This window comes from Syzygium oleosum, unplaced genomic scaffold, assembly GCF_021117445.2.
Source record: "Syzygium oleosum isolate NSW1041296 unplaced genomic scaffold, Sole_v2.1 Sole_v2.08, whole genome shotgun sequence".
In the NCBI taxonomy this organism is placed as follows: domain Eukaryota; kingdom Viridiplantae; phylum Streptophyta; class Magnoliopsida; order Myrtales; family Myrtaceae; genus Syzygium; species Syzygium oleosum.
In genome coordinates, this window is record NW_026607492.1 from 2272139 (window position 1) to 2288070 (window position 15932).

The 15932-nt window shown below is 41.0% G+C and overlaps 1 protein-coding gene across 3 annotated transcripts; it reads right to left on the reverse strand.

Annotated features, from left to right (window-relative positions):
- Nucleotides 1-378: 378 nt before the first annotated feature.
- On the reverse strand, nucleotides 379-6210 carry LOC115688293 (uncharacterized). 3 transcript variants are annotated; one of them, XM_030614088.2, is made up of 14 exons: nucleotides 5925-6207; nucleotides 5067-5211; nucleotides 4894-4961; nucleotides 4741-4794; nucleotides 4555-4638; nucleotides 4343-4428; nucleotides 3739-3819; nucleotides 3074-3204; nucleotides 2726-2767; nucleotides 1982-2058; nucleotides 1821-1911; nucleotides 1665-1746; nucleotides 926-998; nucleotides 379-720 (listed from the first exon to the last, which is right to left on the reverse strand). In XM_030614088.2, the coding sequence occupies exons 1-14, from the start codon at nucleotides 6176-6178 to the stop codon at nucleotides 552-554; spliced, it is 1437 nt and encodes a 478-aa protein (XP_030469948.2). In that variant the 5' UTR covers nucleotides 6179-6207; the 3' UTR covers nucleotides 379-551. The 3 variants fall into 3 exon arrangements, 2 of the variants coding, with proteins under 2 accessions (XP_030469948.2, XP_030469947.2); XM_030614087.2 differs by having other exon boundaries at nucleotides 4343-4431; nucleotides 5925-6206; XR_008817053.1 differs by having other exon boundaries at nucleotides 635-720; nucleotides 926-1006; nucleotides 4343-4431; nucleotides 5925-6210.
- Nucleotides 6211-15932: the final 9722 nt, after the last annotated feature.

A 15932-nucleotide genomic window follows, 5' to 3' on the forward strand; every position in this document is an offset into this window, starting at 1 on the left:
AAAAAAAATAAAGGAACCTAAACTTGCTCGATCCACACCAGAAAATCGACCAATGAGAATTTCATCATTTCTCTTCGGGCCAATATAAAAAAAAAAACAAAGAAATTGGGTTTATTCTTTTTTCTTTCTTATTCCCCCCTCTATTTTGTTGTGTAATGTCAAGTACCATGGTGCGTCGGGATAGACGGAAGTCCTAGAGAGTTCCACCATTTGGCTTCTGGAATTGCATCCAAACGGTGCACGACGCATTCAGAGCGTCCCCACCCCTCAAAATCACATCTCAGCCACAAGAATGTGGCCATTGAATTACGTTACGTAGTGCTCTTTCCTTTTTCACTTCCTTTTGATCATCCACTACAAAGATTATATCTGACCAAATGCGTGCGATGCGAGGGTAACAGCATCAGATGAAAAGATGGTTTATCCAGTCTTGAAACGTCTGGAACATTTTGCCACTACACAGCCTCGAGAGAATCCCTCGATCTAATATTAACCGAATAGTGAAGAAAAAGGTGGCTCGATCAGGGAATAGAAACGAGAAAAAGCATAAACTATAAAATCTTCTCAAAGGGTCTCAATTCCTTTGGTAGGCCCTCGAAATTTCCAGCCTTGACATCGGACTGCAGCATCGGTCTTTTCCCCGTCTTCCACGCCATGCCCTCCGCTAGGTGCTCCTTGTTTGGAGTCAGCATCACGAAATTTGGATCGGCTCTCTGGTAGCTGCAAAAGTTTGGGAATCGAAAAAAGAATGAGCGGGGTTGGTTTTCGTCATTAATACCAATATGTATAATGTCACGCTCATTTGATGAGAAGAACTTCAAGGGAAAGCTTGAGGCACCCTACGAATCCTCGTGCAAAGTTGTGGAAATTTTGAATTACAGTCTCGTGCAAAGGCAACAAACATGTCCACGAGAATAACACAAACCTGGCTTCTCTTAGATGCTCGACACGAATACCAAACCCACAGGAGTTCGATCCAGTCAAACGATCTCGAGTAGCTGCAGGATGATGAGAAGATTCAGTCACAACCATAGAACGACGAATAATGTAATAATCCAGAAATAGAGGTCGTTTCATGCCCAATTGAATACAAGATTTCGAGCAGCTATCCAACTTCAACAATCTATGCAAGATCTTTTGGAAGGCAACATTCCATTATCAAGGTTGGAAATCCTATGTCCAACATATCTATTTTCAAGGACTCTTGACTTTAAAGCCATTCTTGAACAGAATTATTTTTTGCTTCCACCGATCACTAGCACAAACCTTATCGCTTAAGACCTACACCAAATCAAGATCTAAAGGACTGGTAAGGGAGGGGGGAACAAACCAAAGGAACAAATCTGGTGAATATACAATTCACAAGTAGTATTCCACCCTGATGAAGTATATTTAATAGCATTAATCAGTGGTTCATAGGCGGGGTCTAATTAAAGTTTAACAGATTTTGGGCATCTCTCATGCTCTATAATAAGAGCCACCTTATGTATTTGTTTATGAAGCTAATGATAATAATGTGGCTTTCGAATTTTTTCTCTCTCCCTCTCACTTAAAGATCTTAGCATAATTATAATTATATCATAGCAGTACTTTGTAGTTCCAATTCATACATGGAACAAAGCTGGTTCGAACCAAATGCATAAAATTATGTAACCAAAAGATACCTGAAATGCTGAAAGTAAAGGAAGGTTTCCACCATGACTTGAATGCTAATGCTATTGATGAACTTAGAGGACCGATCTTACCCTGGAAAAAAGATATCAACTACTTAATGCTACAGTACATAGCAACGAGCACAAAATTTTCTGATAATCTCTTACCTTCAACAAGAAGTTCTTGTTGGCCTGCCATGACGCAGCAACTTGAAATGTAGACTCCGAATTGTTTTTTGACGTTTGGGCTTCATCGACCCTATAGTAAGGAGTTCATCTATTAAGATATTCTGCTGCAACAAAATAACAAACTCCAGCATTTAAAGTACCTTGTTTGTAATTCAAAACCAAAGTCAATATAATTCGTGATTCCAACGACTTCATTTTCCTCAAGGGGGTTCTTCACCTGTTCGGATAACGCACTTCAGAGCTTTATAAACAATGCCATGCAACAATAGGTGTCATAATGTACATAGCAGGAAACATATCAGGAAAGTACCAATTGCAACCAGAAAGAATGATGTGTTCGTGATCTTAAGTACCTTATCACTTGCAAGTTTACTAGAAACAACGATGACGTGAGATTTTAACACTAGCTCGGAAATTTCCACGGAAAAGCAAGCTAATCACCTGTATCTGCCGAAAAGGAACCAAAAACAGGACAATGCTAAACCAGATTCACCACTTGTCTGTAGCTACCAAATCCATGAAATTTCTTCACTCCTCCTTGCCCTTCTTCTTTTCTCAACATTTTCGTACATAGCCTCAATTGTAATCAGATACAGTATGGGGTTCTTCAATTAATTGTGGAATTCAACATGATAAGGCGGTATCCGTCATTAACATTGTTTATATCTTGAACCACTAGAAATCTTATTATGTAAAATATGTAACCTGAGGCAGCTAAAGTATATACCATTAGTATCTAATTATAAATTCCATTTGTATGAACGCAACAAGTACAATAAAAACAGCATAAATGGCTAAAAGTAAACTCGATGAACACGAGATTACCTACACATAAGGATGAAAACAACATGACTCAAAAGTCTGGAAAGGGAAAAGTAGCATACCCTTCTCTGGACCACCACATGTTGGTAAAATGAGGCAATGAACTGCAGTCCAAGAAAAGTGAGACGATCATAGCAAACTATAATCAACGAATCTATGTCAAGCATTGTATAAAGGTAAAAAGGATTCACACCGAACATTGTGAAGGGCAACCTTGCATTTAAACTCTGAATAAAGAACTGCCCTAAGTTTGAACAAGATTGTACGCTTTTGATGAGTGCTTCCAAACAACCTCAAACATTTATCTAAAAGTCCACATTATAACCTATTGAACCATTGGAAAAAGGTGAAGACTACATCAGAGTTCTTAACCACTCCATAGGGCTAGATAAACCCGGGCATAGAGATACCTGGGAACTCTTTGCAAGTTCAAGATTAAAATTGAAGGAAGGGCTCAAGGGACTGCCCGATCCTCCTCCATAGCCAATTGCACAACTCCAGTTCTGCAAGTTCTTATATTTTGCAATGTCTTCTTTCCCATCTGGTACAAGTAGCAATTGAAAAAACAAAAAAGGGCAAAAAATCATCCAAGCATCTTAAACTATCAGAGACATTTCTCATAGTCTCATCCACATCACCTAGATATTATGCACATGCATATTTCGAAAGGTTGTTAAGACTGACCATCAAAATCTGCCATGTGTCCGATGTACAGAACTATACTAATGGATATCTGCCATATGTTCAGCTGCAATTACACAACGTGCTTGCTCTATCTCCTTCACACCCGCTAGATAATATTTTCAGAAAGAAAGTTCTATTAAATGCTCCCAGAAGAATAAGATACAGGATTGTAGGACAATGGATCTAATGCCTTCAGATGACCAGTTTCAACTGCATGCTATTGCCGGTCCGAGCATACTTTACCACAGTGTGAGGTATGCCAATCTTTTCACAAGGATACATGCAGTAACATGTACATATCTTCCTGATTTATAATATCTTCTTCCTAAGTCAAACGTTCTTAATGTAATAATTTGACTTATACTAGCCTCACTACATGAAGAAGCCTTACATAGTGGCTCGTACTGCAGTCCAGCAGTTAGTCTTCCCATTTTGCTCACCAGCCACGCAGTCCTCGGCAGCTCATCCTTCACTGTATCAGATACCAAAATGTAATGACCCTAATTTCATTTCAGTAAGCTGCACAGAAGTAATTAGACAAGCTACAATGACCCTTCTCAATGCAAACAAGGCAAGACCACAGTATTAACAACTTCAAACCTTAGAATTTCCTCTCTGATGAAGAAGAGGGGAGTTAGTTAGCACTGACGAGAAAGAAGATCAATAGGTTATTCTTTCAAGGTACTAGCATATTATCTCATCTTGGTTGTCCGGTTATCAGTTTTTCTAGATGATGAACTTTCCCCAGACTTCACTCCGTCCTTCACCCTATTGGGAAGATACAACCAAGGATAGGAGTAAAATGTTCGGTAACTTAACAATGACAGAGTCAAATGTTGTTCCACTGCCTTGCCATGACACAAGAAAGAAGTAGTTAACCAGTGACTACTAATCAAATGTAATAACAAAAAATCACTGCAGAAAATAAAGCTATAAATGTCGAGTGTGGCATATGGTTAGAAAAATTTAGATAAGCGCATAATGAGGTGACTTACCAGAGAATGGCATCAAAGTGGCACCCATGGATAAATTTCCTGAGCCATATCTCAAGCCCACAACACCATAATCTTCTGACGATGCTCTGCTGGAGTACAAAGCAGTGTCAATAAAAATGAACCTATGCGAATTAAGAATAATAAATAAAAAGGAATCCATATAGCATGCGAGGCCAAAGTAATTCACTGAGATGAGTTGTGTAGGAATTTACCTCCTCGCCGAAAGCAAAGGGAAAATGCCAAAAGCTCCAAACCCAAATCTAGGATAGTAAGCACATGATCTCACCTGCAAGTTCCTATGGCGCAGCAACCACAGCAAAACTAAGCCTCATATTGTAATCGGGGAACGTAAACACAAACTAGTGATAGTTAATTTATCTTCACATAATTTTTCTTACGGATCAGAGTTTGATACGAAGAGATCCACGAAGGTATGAGGATCATCCACATCACTGCTCTTACAGAGACCATAAAAGAAGATTAAGTATCATTAGTAACTTTAGAACATAACTCATAATAATGAAGCATATTCACAGAAGAAAACTAATCACCTTTGCCATCGAAATATTGCATTTCCTACAATTTGCTCTTCTGGTTTATGATCTAATGGACCGGAAACCTATAAAAGTCAAGGAAAAAGAGACTGTAGCAGCAAGAGAAGTCCACAGAATCTTGCGCATTATGCGTGTAACCTCCAGCAAATAGCGAGAGTAAGGAAGGATACCGTTGCCACCAAATCCACATGAGGATCATCAATTGGCTTTAACATTACTCTTGTGCTGAAATGTCTTGCATCCTCAAAATAGTCGTCAAACAAACATTTAAGAGCAAGCTTCCCGAATAACAAATTGTACGAGGACTCCAACATTCTGCAATACCCAAAACATTCTTCATTTTCACGAATCGCCGAATATGTCCTCAAATTGAAGTAAAACAAATTACACCAGCAGACAGCAATTTCATATATAAAAGAGCAGTGAAGATCCAAAAAGCCGGAAAAATCCACTGCGTAAGGTAGGCCGGGTACAAAATAATCTTTTGCCCGACAACATTGTAATCGAAAACGTAATCAAATCTATAGGACTTGCTCTTCTATAATCCTAGCCGAGTGATAAGAGGAGAGACAACATTTCCAAGGACCAGAGCAGCTGAAATGCAGGCCTTCATAAGCTATTAGAAATAAACTCAAACATATACGGGGAAAAACTGCGCCCGGCTCGCTATACCCCGTATTTGTGGTGCAACTTCACATTGATCGCACAAAATATACCAATCAACAGTCGCAATCAGAGCTCCCCACTGAATTCTTTGACGATTCTCCACGAGCACAAGCATTTCAGCTAAACCAAAAAATAGAAATCACACTGACCAGCGCGAAAAAACGAGCGCCGGCTTCCGATTCGCAACCGTTAGCTCTATAGAAAAAAACTAAGAACGATCATCACCAAGATGGAGCAAGCTCCACGAGATTCGCCAGTGCCCCAACCAACGACAGAAAGAAATTCGGGGAAGTTGCCGCGGAAAAAACCACACGGATTTTTCACAACGAGGCGCGAGCGAAGGAAATGATCAGCGCGGTGACCTGGTGCGGGCAGCGAGAGGGGGGAAGTCGAAGAGCGGCGGCACGAGCACCACCGGCGGCGGCGGCGGCGGCTCCTTGAAGAACCAATTCCCCATTCTCTCTCTCTCTCTCTCTCTCTCTCGCTCCCGCGCTGCCCGAGCTTTGCCGCGATCGCCGGCGTTAGGTTTTTCTTTCGGTTGCGAAATGCAGAGCACAGAGGAAGTGCGAAGAAGGAGGAGGAGGAGGAGGAGGAGGAGGTCGATGCCCCCGTGCATCTCTCTGCTTTCTCAGGTTGAACAGAAACGGTTCCGAAGGGGACTACAACGGCGGCAACAGATGCCGGTGACGTGGCACTTCCCATCAAGACTTCTTCGCGGGTGACGTGGCCTCCCTGAATTTAGGGCCCGTTTGGCTCAATTTTACAAATAAGACTTTGCAAATACCTTCATGTTAAAACCTTTGGAGAAAGGTAAATGACGTTCGGTAAAAAATCTTTTTGTGAAGCTACTTTGGCTTAAGTAATATTTAACAAATTTTTTTGCAAATGTCTTTGGAAATTTACCTTTTTATCAAAAAAAAAACTTACCCTACCCTTCGCCGGAGCTGCGAAGGCCTACGACCGCCGGCGAGCTAGATCTGGTGCCGGCAGCCATCGCCTGAGGTTGGCCGACCTCCGGCGAGCCAAATCTGCCGCCGGTGGCCGTCACCCGAGGCCGGGCGACCCGCCTGGAGTCGTGCGACCTCAGGTGGCCATCGACTGGGTCGTGTGACCTCATCGGCCTCTCGCCGGCCCAATCGGGTGTCGGCTGCCCTCGTGCAAAAGATGAACAGTACTAAGAGGGGCAAAATCGGAATGAGTCAAAATAAGTAAAGGTAAATTGGGGCAAAAAAGTTAGTTTCAGCATTTGCCAAATGCTAAAAGTCCAAAGCTGGTCCGAATCAGTTTTGGGCTTTGAGCATTCCCAATGTTGGCTTTCGGCCAAAAGCCCATTGGGAATTCTTGCCAAACAGTTTAGCATTTCCCCAAGAGGCTTTTGAGGCCGAAAACCCCTTTCCAAAGTTGAACCAAACACCCCCTTAGAATTAGGATAACTAGACAAATAGTACATTAATTTTGGTTTAATATACGATGCCGTTCCTGAACTTTTAATTCAACGTGATTCATGAACTTTTAGTGAACGTTCAATCTAGTCCTTAGACTATATGAAAATATCTAATATTATCCTATCATTAATTTAATTTTAGGAATAACTTTAAGCATTTTTATATAGTTTAGAAACTAAATTGAACACGAACAAAAATTTAGGGAAACGCATCGAAAAAATTAAAAAGTTCAGGAAAGGCATTGCACATTAAGCTAAAGTTCATGGAGTATATTAAACAAATTAAAAGTTTCGAGACAACACTACACATCAGACAAAGTTTCAGAGACAATTTGTTTCGTTTTCCTTTTAATGTTCATCTTTTTTACTAAAATAAAAATACCTAAATTTTTAAAAGGTGGATAAGTGTGATTCTTTTGTAAAAATGAAATGTCATATTAACATTTTATGCAAACGTAGCTCGCTTGCTAAATAAGAAGTTATGCATAGCAGATGATTAGAGAGATAATTACATAAATTGTCTCTAAATTTTGGTTTAATGTGCAATAGTCATTGAATTTTAATTTGTTTAGTATGGTCCCTAAACTTTAGCCTAATATCATCTTTGAACTTTTAATTTGTTCCATATGATTCCTGAATTTTTGGTAAATGTTTAATCTAATCCCTATATTATATATTTTTTTGGGTCAAATAGTCCACAGACTCTATTAATATAAGTTCAAGGATAATATTGAACATTTTCAATAAGTCTAGGGACTAAATTGATAATGTAACAAAAGTTCAGGGATCACGTTATACATCGAGCTAAAGTTTATTGAATACACTGAACAAATTACAATTTCAGGAATGGCATTGCACATTAAAACACAATACATAGAGCATTTGTGTTATCTTTTCCATGATTAGAAGTGCCAGCAATACTTAAAACGAAATGATTTTTTTGTCTTATTTTTCTTGCTTATTTATTATTCACGGACATACTTGAAGACTTATGAAATGTCTCACAAATTGCACCTCGAACTAAAATAGTCTATGTACAATTGTTGGTATTTGAACATGTGATCCCAATTCTTGAATTTAAAATCTCTTAGGCTACGTTTGATAGTCGGGATAAAATTCGGGATAGGATAAATTTTATCATATCCCGTGTTTGGTATCTGCTCAAGATAGGATAAAGTCGGATATAGGAGGGATATAACCCGAATAAAATTATCTCATGGGGGAGGTAGGATAAAGGTGGATATGATTTATAATATTGATAATATTAAAGTTAATTTTGTCGAATAAAAAACTTGTTAAATTAATAAAATTAAAATAATATTTGAATATCAATAATATATGAATTTTAATATAAAAAATTCAAAATAACAAAAAAATAACAATAATTTCGTTTTTTATTTATATATTCAAAATTTATTTATATCTTGTGATATAAATTTCATATATAAATCAATACTAATGTATTTATATTTATTATATATTTTAGGTATATTAGTATAGCTTACTATTTAATAAAATTTTATTAGAGAATGATGGAAGGGGAAAAAAGAAATAAAAAACAAAATAATTAAAAAAGAGAGGCAAAAATAATAAAAAGAAGCAAATAAAAATGAAATAGGTAAAAGTATCATGAGAGAGATTTTTTGTAATCTCCGTTTATGCAATTCTTGGGTTCATTTATATTAATATGACGTTCATAGCAAATAATGAGCATGGTAAGATGTGAAAATATCCGGCTTTATTTCCGTGATTCATCAAACAGTAGATAGGATACAGCAAATCCCTTGGATTTCAAATCCTATCCTATCCAATCTTATCCTGACTAGAAATCCAGACGACCAAACGCAGCCTTAATGCTTCAACCAAGTACCTGTACGCGGAGGGGCCTTGTTTTTTTTTTTGTCCTTTTACAATTTTATGTTTTGTTGATCACTCATTGCTTAATGCCATTGTCGTCGCTCACCATGCTTGGTGTCATCGTTGTCACACTCGACACCTAAGGCCATCGTTGCCACCAAGCAATTGGTGGATACCGAGATCAATCCGAAGCATACCTCTTGATAAGTGGTTCATATTAGGAAACCCATCGCAAAAAAAGGTTATTACAGTCTAAGTACAAGAAACTATGGTAAATTATCGTATCAGAATCAAGATGTCATGTATGATCTTGATCAAATACATTTCAAATGCATCTTGCTCAAGACGCACGTATGATATCGATCGAATCCATTTCATGTTCATCAGACCTTTTCTGTTTTGGTCATGAATATTCATCAGACTAAACTTGGAGATTTCAATAGCGAATGCAACGTTTTTAGTAATCAAATGGGTCACATTTTTAGAAAAAGGAAAAGAAAAATGGTTTGAGCATTTTTGGGAGAGAATGGGCCTATTTGCTTATTGGGCTGGAGCTTTTCCATTGTCAAACTTCAGTTGGGCCTTGCAACAAGCCCATGGTCCGCAGGAATTCATTTCTCCCCCTTTAGAAGATGAGATAAAAGTAGACCTGTTAAACGGCTGGGTCGGGTCGGGTCATAAATGGTCTGATCCCAATTGACCCATTAACCCGTTTATGACCCATTTATTTGTAATGTAAATATCTCGACCCATACTCAATCTATACCCGATCCGACTCATATTGTTAAAACACTTCCATATTTAACTCAATATAGGAAAACTTGTTTCTTATGACTTTTTTAAAAATTATGCTACTAAAACATTTTCATACAATACAAAGCTAATGAATATATTTTTATAATTTTTTTTCAAAATTGAGGTTTTGCTTGTTTCGCAAAAAATGCAACATTTTTATAAAATATTTTTCATGAAGTTATTATCCAAGAAAATAAAAAAATTTCCAGTGTTTGACTGAAACCTAAAAATGAACTAGAAAATATTTTTCGGCGTTTAGTATATAAAATCCAATTTGATTTTACTTCATGTATTCATTTTAATAATTTTTATTTTTTTAAAATCCAATTTTAAATTATTTTTTATTTTTCTTTATTTTTGGCTGGTGGCCGGCCGGCGTCCAGCCACTGGCCACAGGCGAGGACAAGCTCACCGGAGGCCGGCGAAGCTCGAGCTCGCCCGATTCCGACGAGCTGAGCCTCACCAGATCCGGCGAGGTTGAACTCTCTCGAGGCCGGCCAGCAGATTGGCGAGGCCGGAGCCTCATCACAGGTCAGCGAGCCCTTGGGCTCGTCGGAATTGGGCGAGCTCGGCCTCGCCGAGCTGGCGAGACTCGAGCTTGCCGGCCTCGGGCGAGCTCAAGCTCGCCGATCTGGCGAGGCCGAGGCCGACGAGCTCGAGTCTCGCCATATTGGTGAGGCCGACGAGCTCGAGTCTCGCCATATTGGCGAGGCCGAGCTCGCTCAATTTCGGCAAGCCTGAGGCCTCGCTGGCCTCCGGCGAGGTCATTCCTCCACTGTGGCCGGTCGTCGTCGTGGCCGACCACCGGCAGAAAAGAAAGAAAAGAGAAAGAAAAGAAAAGAAAAATGAAAAAATAAAATAAAAAGAGAAATAAAAAATAATTTCGATTTAAAAAAATATATTTTTATAAAACGGGGGTGGTCTTAATGGGTAGGTTGGAAATAAATTCCACACTCAACTCGTTAAGACCCATTTATGATAAGCTTAAAACTTTAAGACCCATTTAAGATGGGCTATTCAAAGTTGTATTGACCCATTTAATAGGTCTAGATAAAAGCACCGCCACGGGTCTTTGAACTTTTTCAAATTGTTTGATCAGTCATCTAATTTTTTTTTGTGCAATTAGGTTCTTAAAAGTATATGTATTTTTGTTCGAATTGGTACTTGTAAAATGATGCATTAGCATAACATCAACGCTGACTAGACAATTGGCGCTTACATGCAATTTTCAGGGTCGATCGGAAAAAAAAGTTAGCATGTATTTCGAAAAGACCAAACCCTAAAAGAGAGAGAACGAGAGAAGAATTATGTCATTGCAAGGGGTGGCGGCGGCAGCATCACTCATTGGCCGACAAGGCGACGCAGCTCATGGGCCGACGAGGGCTATCGCCAAGGACGCGCAATACCAATTGTCAATTGCCACGGTTGGATGACTTTTGACGTCTCATTGTCGAGGTTGCGCGACCTCAACTAGAGCTTTGGGTTGCCCTATTCAGCTCATATTTTCCTATAATTATTATTTTCAAAGTTCATTTTTTTTTCTAATTTCTTAATATTTACATTTTTTTTGATGTTCCTTATTCCTTATTCTATTTTTTTTAAATACCACATAGAACGCCGCTCCGGTATTAATGATGACTTAAAAGCCATGATAGCATTGCTGTCCGTAATGTAGATGGAAGGGTCAATTCGAACAAAAGAACATATACTTTGGGGTGCCAATTGCACCAAAAAAGTTCAGGCAACTTATTGAACAATTTGAAATAATTTGTGACCCCTTTTAATGAACTCACTCGAGGTATTATCAGTTTTGGCTCGTTTCATACCGAGCAAGTGGGCACTCTTTCTCAAAAGGTCACACATTCCAGTAGTGCTCTCGACTGAGCAAACTCGAAATTAGAGCAGCAATTCTATGCGTCGTTGTTAAGTCAAAATGCGCTTCTTACGTCACACATCCTAGTAGTGCTCTCTCATCGGCGTGCTATTCGGTTTATTCTTACCATTTTCACCATCTTAAAAGTCTGCTGAGAGCTTCTCCTCGTCCGGGTCCTCCGGCCCAAACGATCACTTTCTGCCGTCATCGGACTGGGTCGTTACACCATTTATGTGTCTTTTCCAAGTTAGCATATGTATGTGTCGAGTCTCGCGCAATTATATTATGGATAGTTGTGAGTTGAAGTCGAGGAAGTGGGTAGATACACAATTGTTTATGATCATGTCCTCGTTTTTGTTACCTTGTACTATTTCAATTAAGGGTAATTAAGAAAGTTTAAACGCTCCTCCCGATGATTCTGTTTGTGTTGTACCGTGCAAGCTCCGCACGAGTTGACAAATAGATAGCTAAAGAAAAAGATGTCAATGCCAACGCCGGAAACTTTGAGAGAATAGCACCGGAAACTTCATCGCTTCTTCCTTCCCTCCAAAAGCATAAGACAGCTTACATTAACATTAGCATGCATTTTTGACTATCGTTGCAACTTGCATCCTAGACAAATACGATTTCGAACTTTGTTTTCTTTTTTCCTTGGTCTAGTTAATCAGGTTGCTGCAATAGCGTCATCTCATCAGGAAATGGTCCCACATTCACATGGCGATGTATCTCTTCGTATCATTTTCCCGTTCCCCCACCAATTCGGATGGAGAGAGAGAGTCTCCAATCCTAACTTTTACTTACTTCAAGTTCACGGAAAGTCATGTGATTCATATCCGTTCGATCGGAGAATTTGGAGGAAAAAAGAAGAAGAAGAAGAAAAAGCTCACACCAACTTCATGAATCGGACAAGATGCGGGTCAATCTCTAAACGGTACTCGGAACACGAAATCATTCCCAATTCCGTGATGCGGATAGCCGAATTTATGGTCGTGGGCCTAAATCGGACACGTCTCTAACTATGGTGAATTCATCTCTGAATACGTACCAAAAAGAATCTCGAACTGTCAGCTTTTGTCTTCCAACCAAAGGGAAGAAAAGCATACTTTCTGTTCGGCCGCCTCTCTAATTTCTGATTGGGCCATCTTGGTACTGGCCAATGACTAAAACCAGATCCCAACTTTTCCTTCGTCTCCCTCTCTCTTCCTGCTAAGCAACATGATGTCAGGACCACCATCATGGTTCCTGTCCTTGTCCTTTCCATTCAATTTGACCAATAACAGTTTTCGCCTTCTGCCCCCTTTTCTCATTAAAAAATATATATATGAAAGTACCGTTGACCGATGACACACAACTTGACTCAAATAGATACTATTTCGAGAAAAAAGAAAAAAGATAAAGGAAGGATCGCTCGCGTTTCCCGGAAAGTTCGTCACGACCCACCACACCAACTTTCGATTCTTCACGCTCTTTTTCCAAATTGGGTGGTTAGAATCTCTTGGCGGAGATCATGGTCCTGTGGCTAAAATGAACAAAAGAGTGGAGGGAATGAACCAACGTTCGTGGCCCATAAATCAAGCAAACCCCCTTTGACCGTTGTAGGGGGGCCACCCTCTAAAAGCACTTTTAAAGCAGAGCTTTGTAGCCTTCGAATATTTGAACGCGGATATTTTTTTTAGTTCGTTGAAATTTGTATTTCCGATTTTCAAGTGACCGGCTAGTGCTCTATCATTGCAGCAAAAGCCTAAGCCAAAGATTAGGGTATGATCGGTTTCAAGACCCTACAATCGGAATCAGATTGGACAGGGTTGATTCCTAATTTGTGAAATTACGAATTGACCCTGTCCACCCAAAAATAGTCAGTGTCGTCTTCTTCTTTTTTTTCGGGAAGCTATAATTCTTTCTTGGGAAAATTCCAATTAAAGACCCCACTTGGGGTCCTTTTATCAAAAGAGGATCCAAAGTGAACATGGTGTCAAATAGGGGTCCGAAGTGCTCAATTCGTCTCAGGTAAGGGCCTGGGTTCGCCGGCCGGTCAAATCTCGCCGGCCGAGTCTGATCTTGTTAAGCCGAACAGTACATTTCCTCTCTTTTTTTTTTTTCCTTTTTCCGTTTTTTTCTTCTCGTCCCTCCCCTCCGCCGGCCAGGGCCGGGGCCGGCGGAGGTCGCCGGCCTCAGGCAGAGGCTGCCCTCGCTCGACGCTAGCGAGGGTCGCCCTCGCCCGCCCGGCCGAGGCCGCCCACGCCGGCGGGCGGGCGAGGGCGACCCTCGCCGGATCCGGCGAGGGCAACCTCGCCCTCGCGACACCGGCGAGGGTCGCCCTTGCCGGCAGACGAGGCGAGGGCGACCCTCGCCGAGACCCCGCCCGACCCGGTCGAGGCCGCCTCGCCGGTGTCGGGCGAGGGTTGCCCTCGCCGGATCCGGGCGAGGGTCGCCCGACCCGCCGACGCCGGGGGTGGCCGGCCCCGACCGGGCGGGCGAGGGCGACCCTCGCCGGCGTCGGGCGAGGGCGGCCTCCGCCTGAGGCCGGCGACCTTCGCCGGCCCTGGCTATGGCCGGCGGAGGGGAGGGAAGAGAAGAAAAAAAAACAGAAAAAGGAAAAAAAAAAAAAAACAGAGAGGAAATGTACTGTTCCGATTGCCGGAACACTACTGTGCTCGCCGGCCGGCGAGATTTGACCTGGCCAGCGAACCCAGGCCCTCACCTGAGACGAATTGAGCACTTCGGGCCCCTATTTGAGACTGATTGAGCACTTTATGCCCTTATTTGATACCATGTTCACTTTAGGTCCTCTTTTGAGAAAATGACCCCACTTGGGGTCCTTAATTGGAATTTTCCCTTCTTTCTTAATAAGAGTATATTAATTCCTTTTGTAGATAGTCAATTTCTTATGTTTTTTTTTGGTCGAAAACTTTCTTAAGTTGGAATTTGATATTCTTAGACTTACCTTTGTTAAGCATCATTAATGGGCTTCCCACTTAATGTGAAAACTTAGCATGAGTTCCTTATCCCGTCGTGAAAAAAAAAAAAAAACAAAGATTTAGTTTTTTTCGAGTTAAGATCATGATTTTAGAGTTCGGTGTTGGATCTGAACACGGAAATTTTACGGTGCGCATTTCCTGTGCCCTCGATGCAGCTTCAGTTCTAGAAGAGAGAAAAAATCAAAAGAAAAAGAAAAATCAGGCGTATCAGTCCGGTCCGATCTGATTGCCGAATTGGATTGGGATAGGTGCTAACCGCGAGGTTACAAATCTCCGTTCTCCTTAAATGTGCAGCTGAATTTTACATGCGATCTTCGATTCTAAATCCTTGTTCCTTGCGTAATACAGGACAAATTTGCCCGAGGGGGGGACAAACGAATCGGAACAGTTTTGAACAGAAAAAGGACAAGAAAAGGATAAAAAAAAAAATGGCGGCGCACAAGGCGCGAACTTCAAGAAATGGCCGGGGGTGCGCCGGTTCTATTCTTAAAAAAAGGGGAGGGCGTGGCGTCTCGGAATTGTAGGATTCCTTTCTCTCTTCACCCCCTCGTTTCTCTTCCCTCTGAATCCTCTTCGCGATCTTGTGCCTTCGATTTCTTCGCATAAAGAAATCAAAGACCGGGTCGTAATATTCTCGGATCCTCTCCCTCGTCAGTCGTCGGACACTTCCTCTCGTTGGACTTCGGTAGTCGTTGGTCTTGGTCGGGTTCTTGCAGGAGTTTTTCTCTCCACGACAAAGGCTGCGTAGGAGGAGGAGAAGAAAGACGAAACCCTTTGGTGAGGAGTTTCCTCCTTCTTCTCGCGATCTTGGAATCTGGGAATGTTCGTTCTTGGTTTGAATTTTGTCGCTGGCTAGTGGTTGCTGGGTTGATGGATTTCTGGATTTGCCTGCTTGCCCGTTTTGTCTTTCGTCTTCTTCTTCTTCTTCTTCTTGGTTTTTGTTTCTGCGGTCTAGGCTTTTTCGGTTGCTCATTGCGCCTTCCTCTTCTTCGTTTTTGGTCTCTTTCATGTGAAAATCGATCATGTTTGGGTACGGAATTGCAAATTTAGTTTGTATATGCTCGGTCTGGGGGGGTTCATATGTATTGTGAGGTAACGAGTCAATTGAAGAAGAACGGTCTTTTTCTCCTGGAGAAACAGCATGGTGACGAGGAATATTGTCTCAAAAATTTCCCTTGGTGTCATTCTTTTCGTTTTTGTTTGCAGGGCTGGGATGTGGGATGATTTCATATATGCAAATTCTATAAACGTAATAGTACCCTTCTACAATTATTCCATTTCTTTCTGTGGCGGGTTCTCAAAGCTGACAATGGATGTCCTCGAGTGAAAAGAACATAATACCCTAATGTGTTTATGAATTTGGGGGCTTTTTTCCCAATATATTTTGTGTTTTACTTAGATTCTGTTCTTTTTTATGTAGCAG

Bases quoted from the DNA above. Each gene is read 5' to 3' on its own strand.
- LOC115688293 (XM_030614087.2), bottom strand. From the start codon at position 6,178: ATGCACGGGGGCATCGACCTCCTCCTCCTCCTCCTCCTCCTCCTTCTT. The intron at 3,205-3,738 runs GTAAGGCTTCTT...TACTTGTACCAG, and splicing joins ACTGCAGTACGAGCCACTAT to ATGGGAAAGAAGACATTGCA. The intron at 2,768-3,073 runs GTATCTCTATGC...CTTGGACTGCAG, and splicing joins AACTTGCAAAGAGTTCCCAG to TTCATTGCCTCATTTTACCA.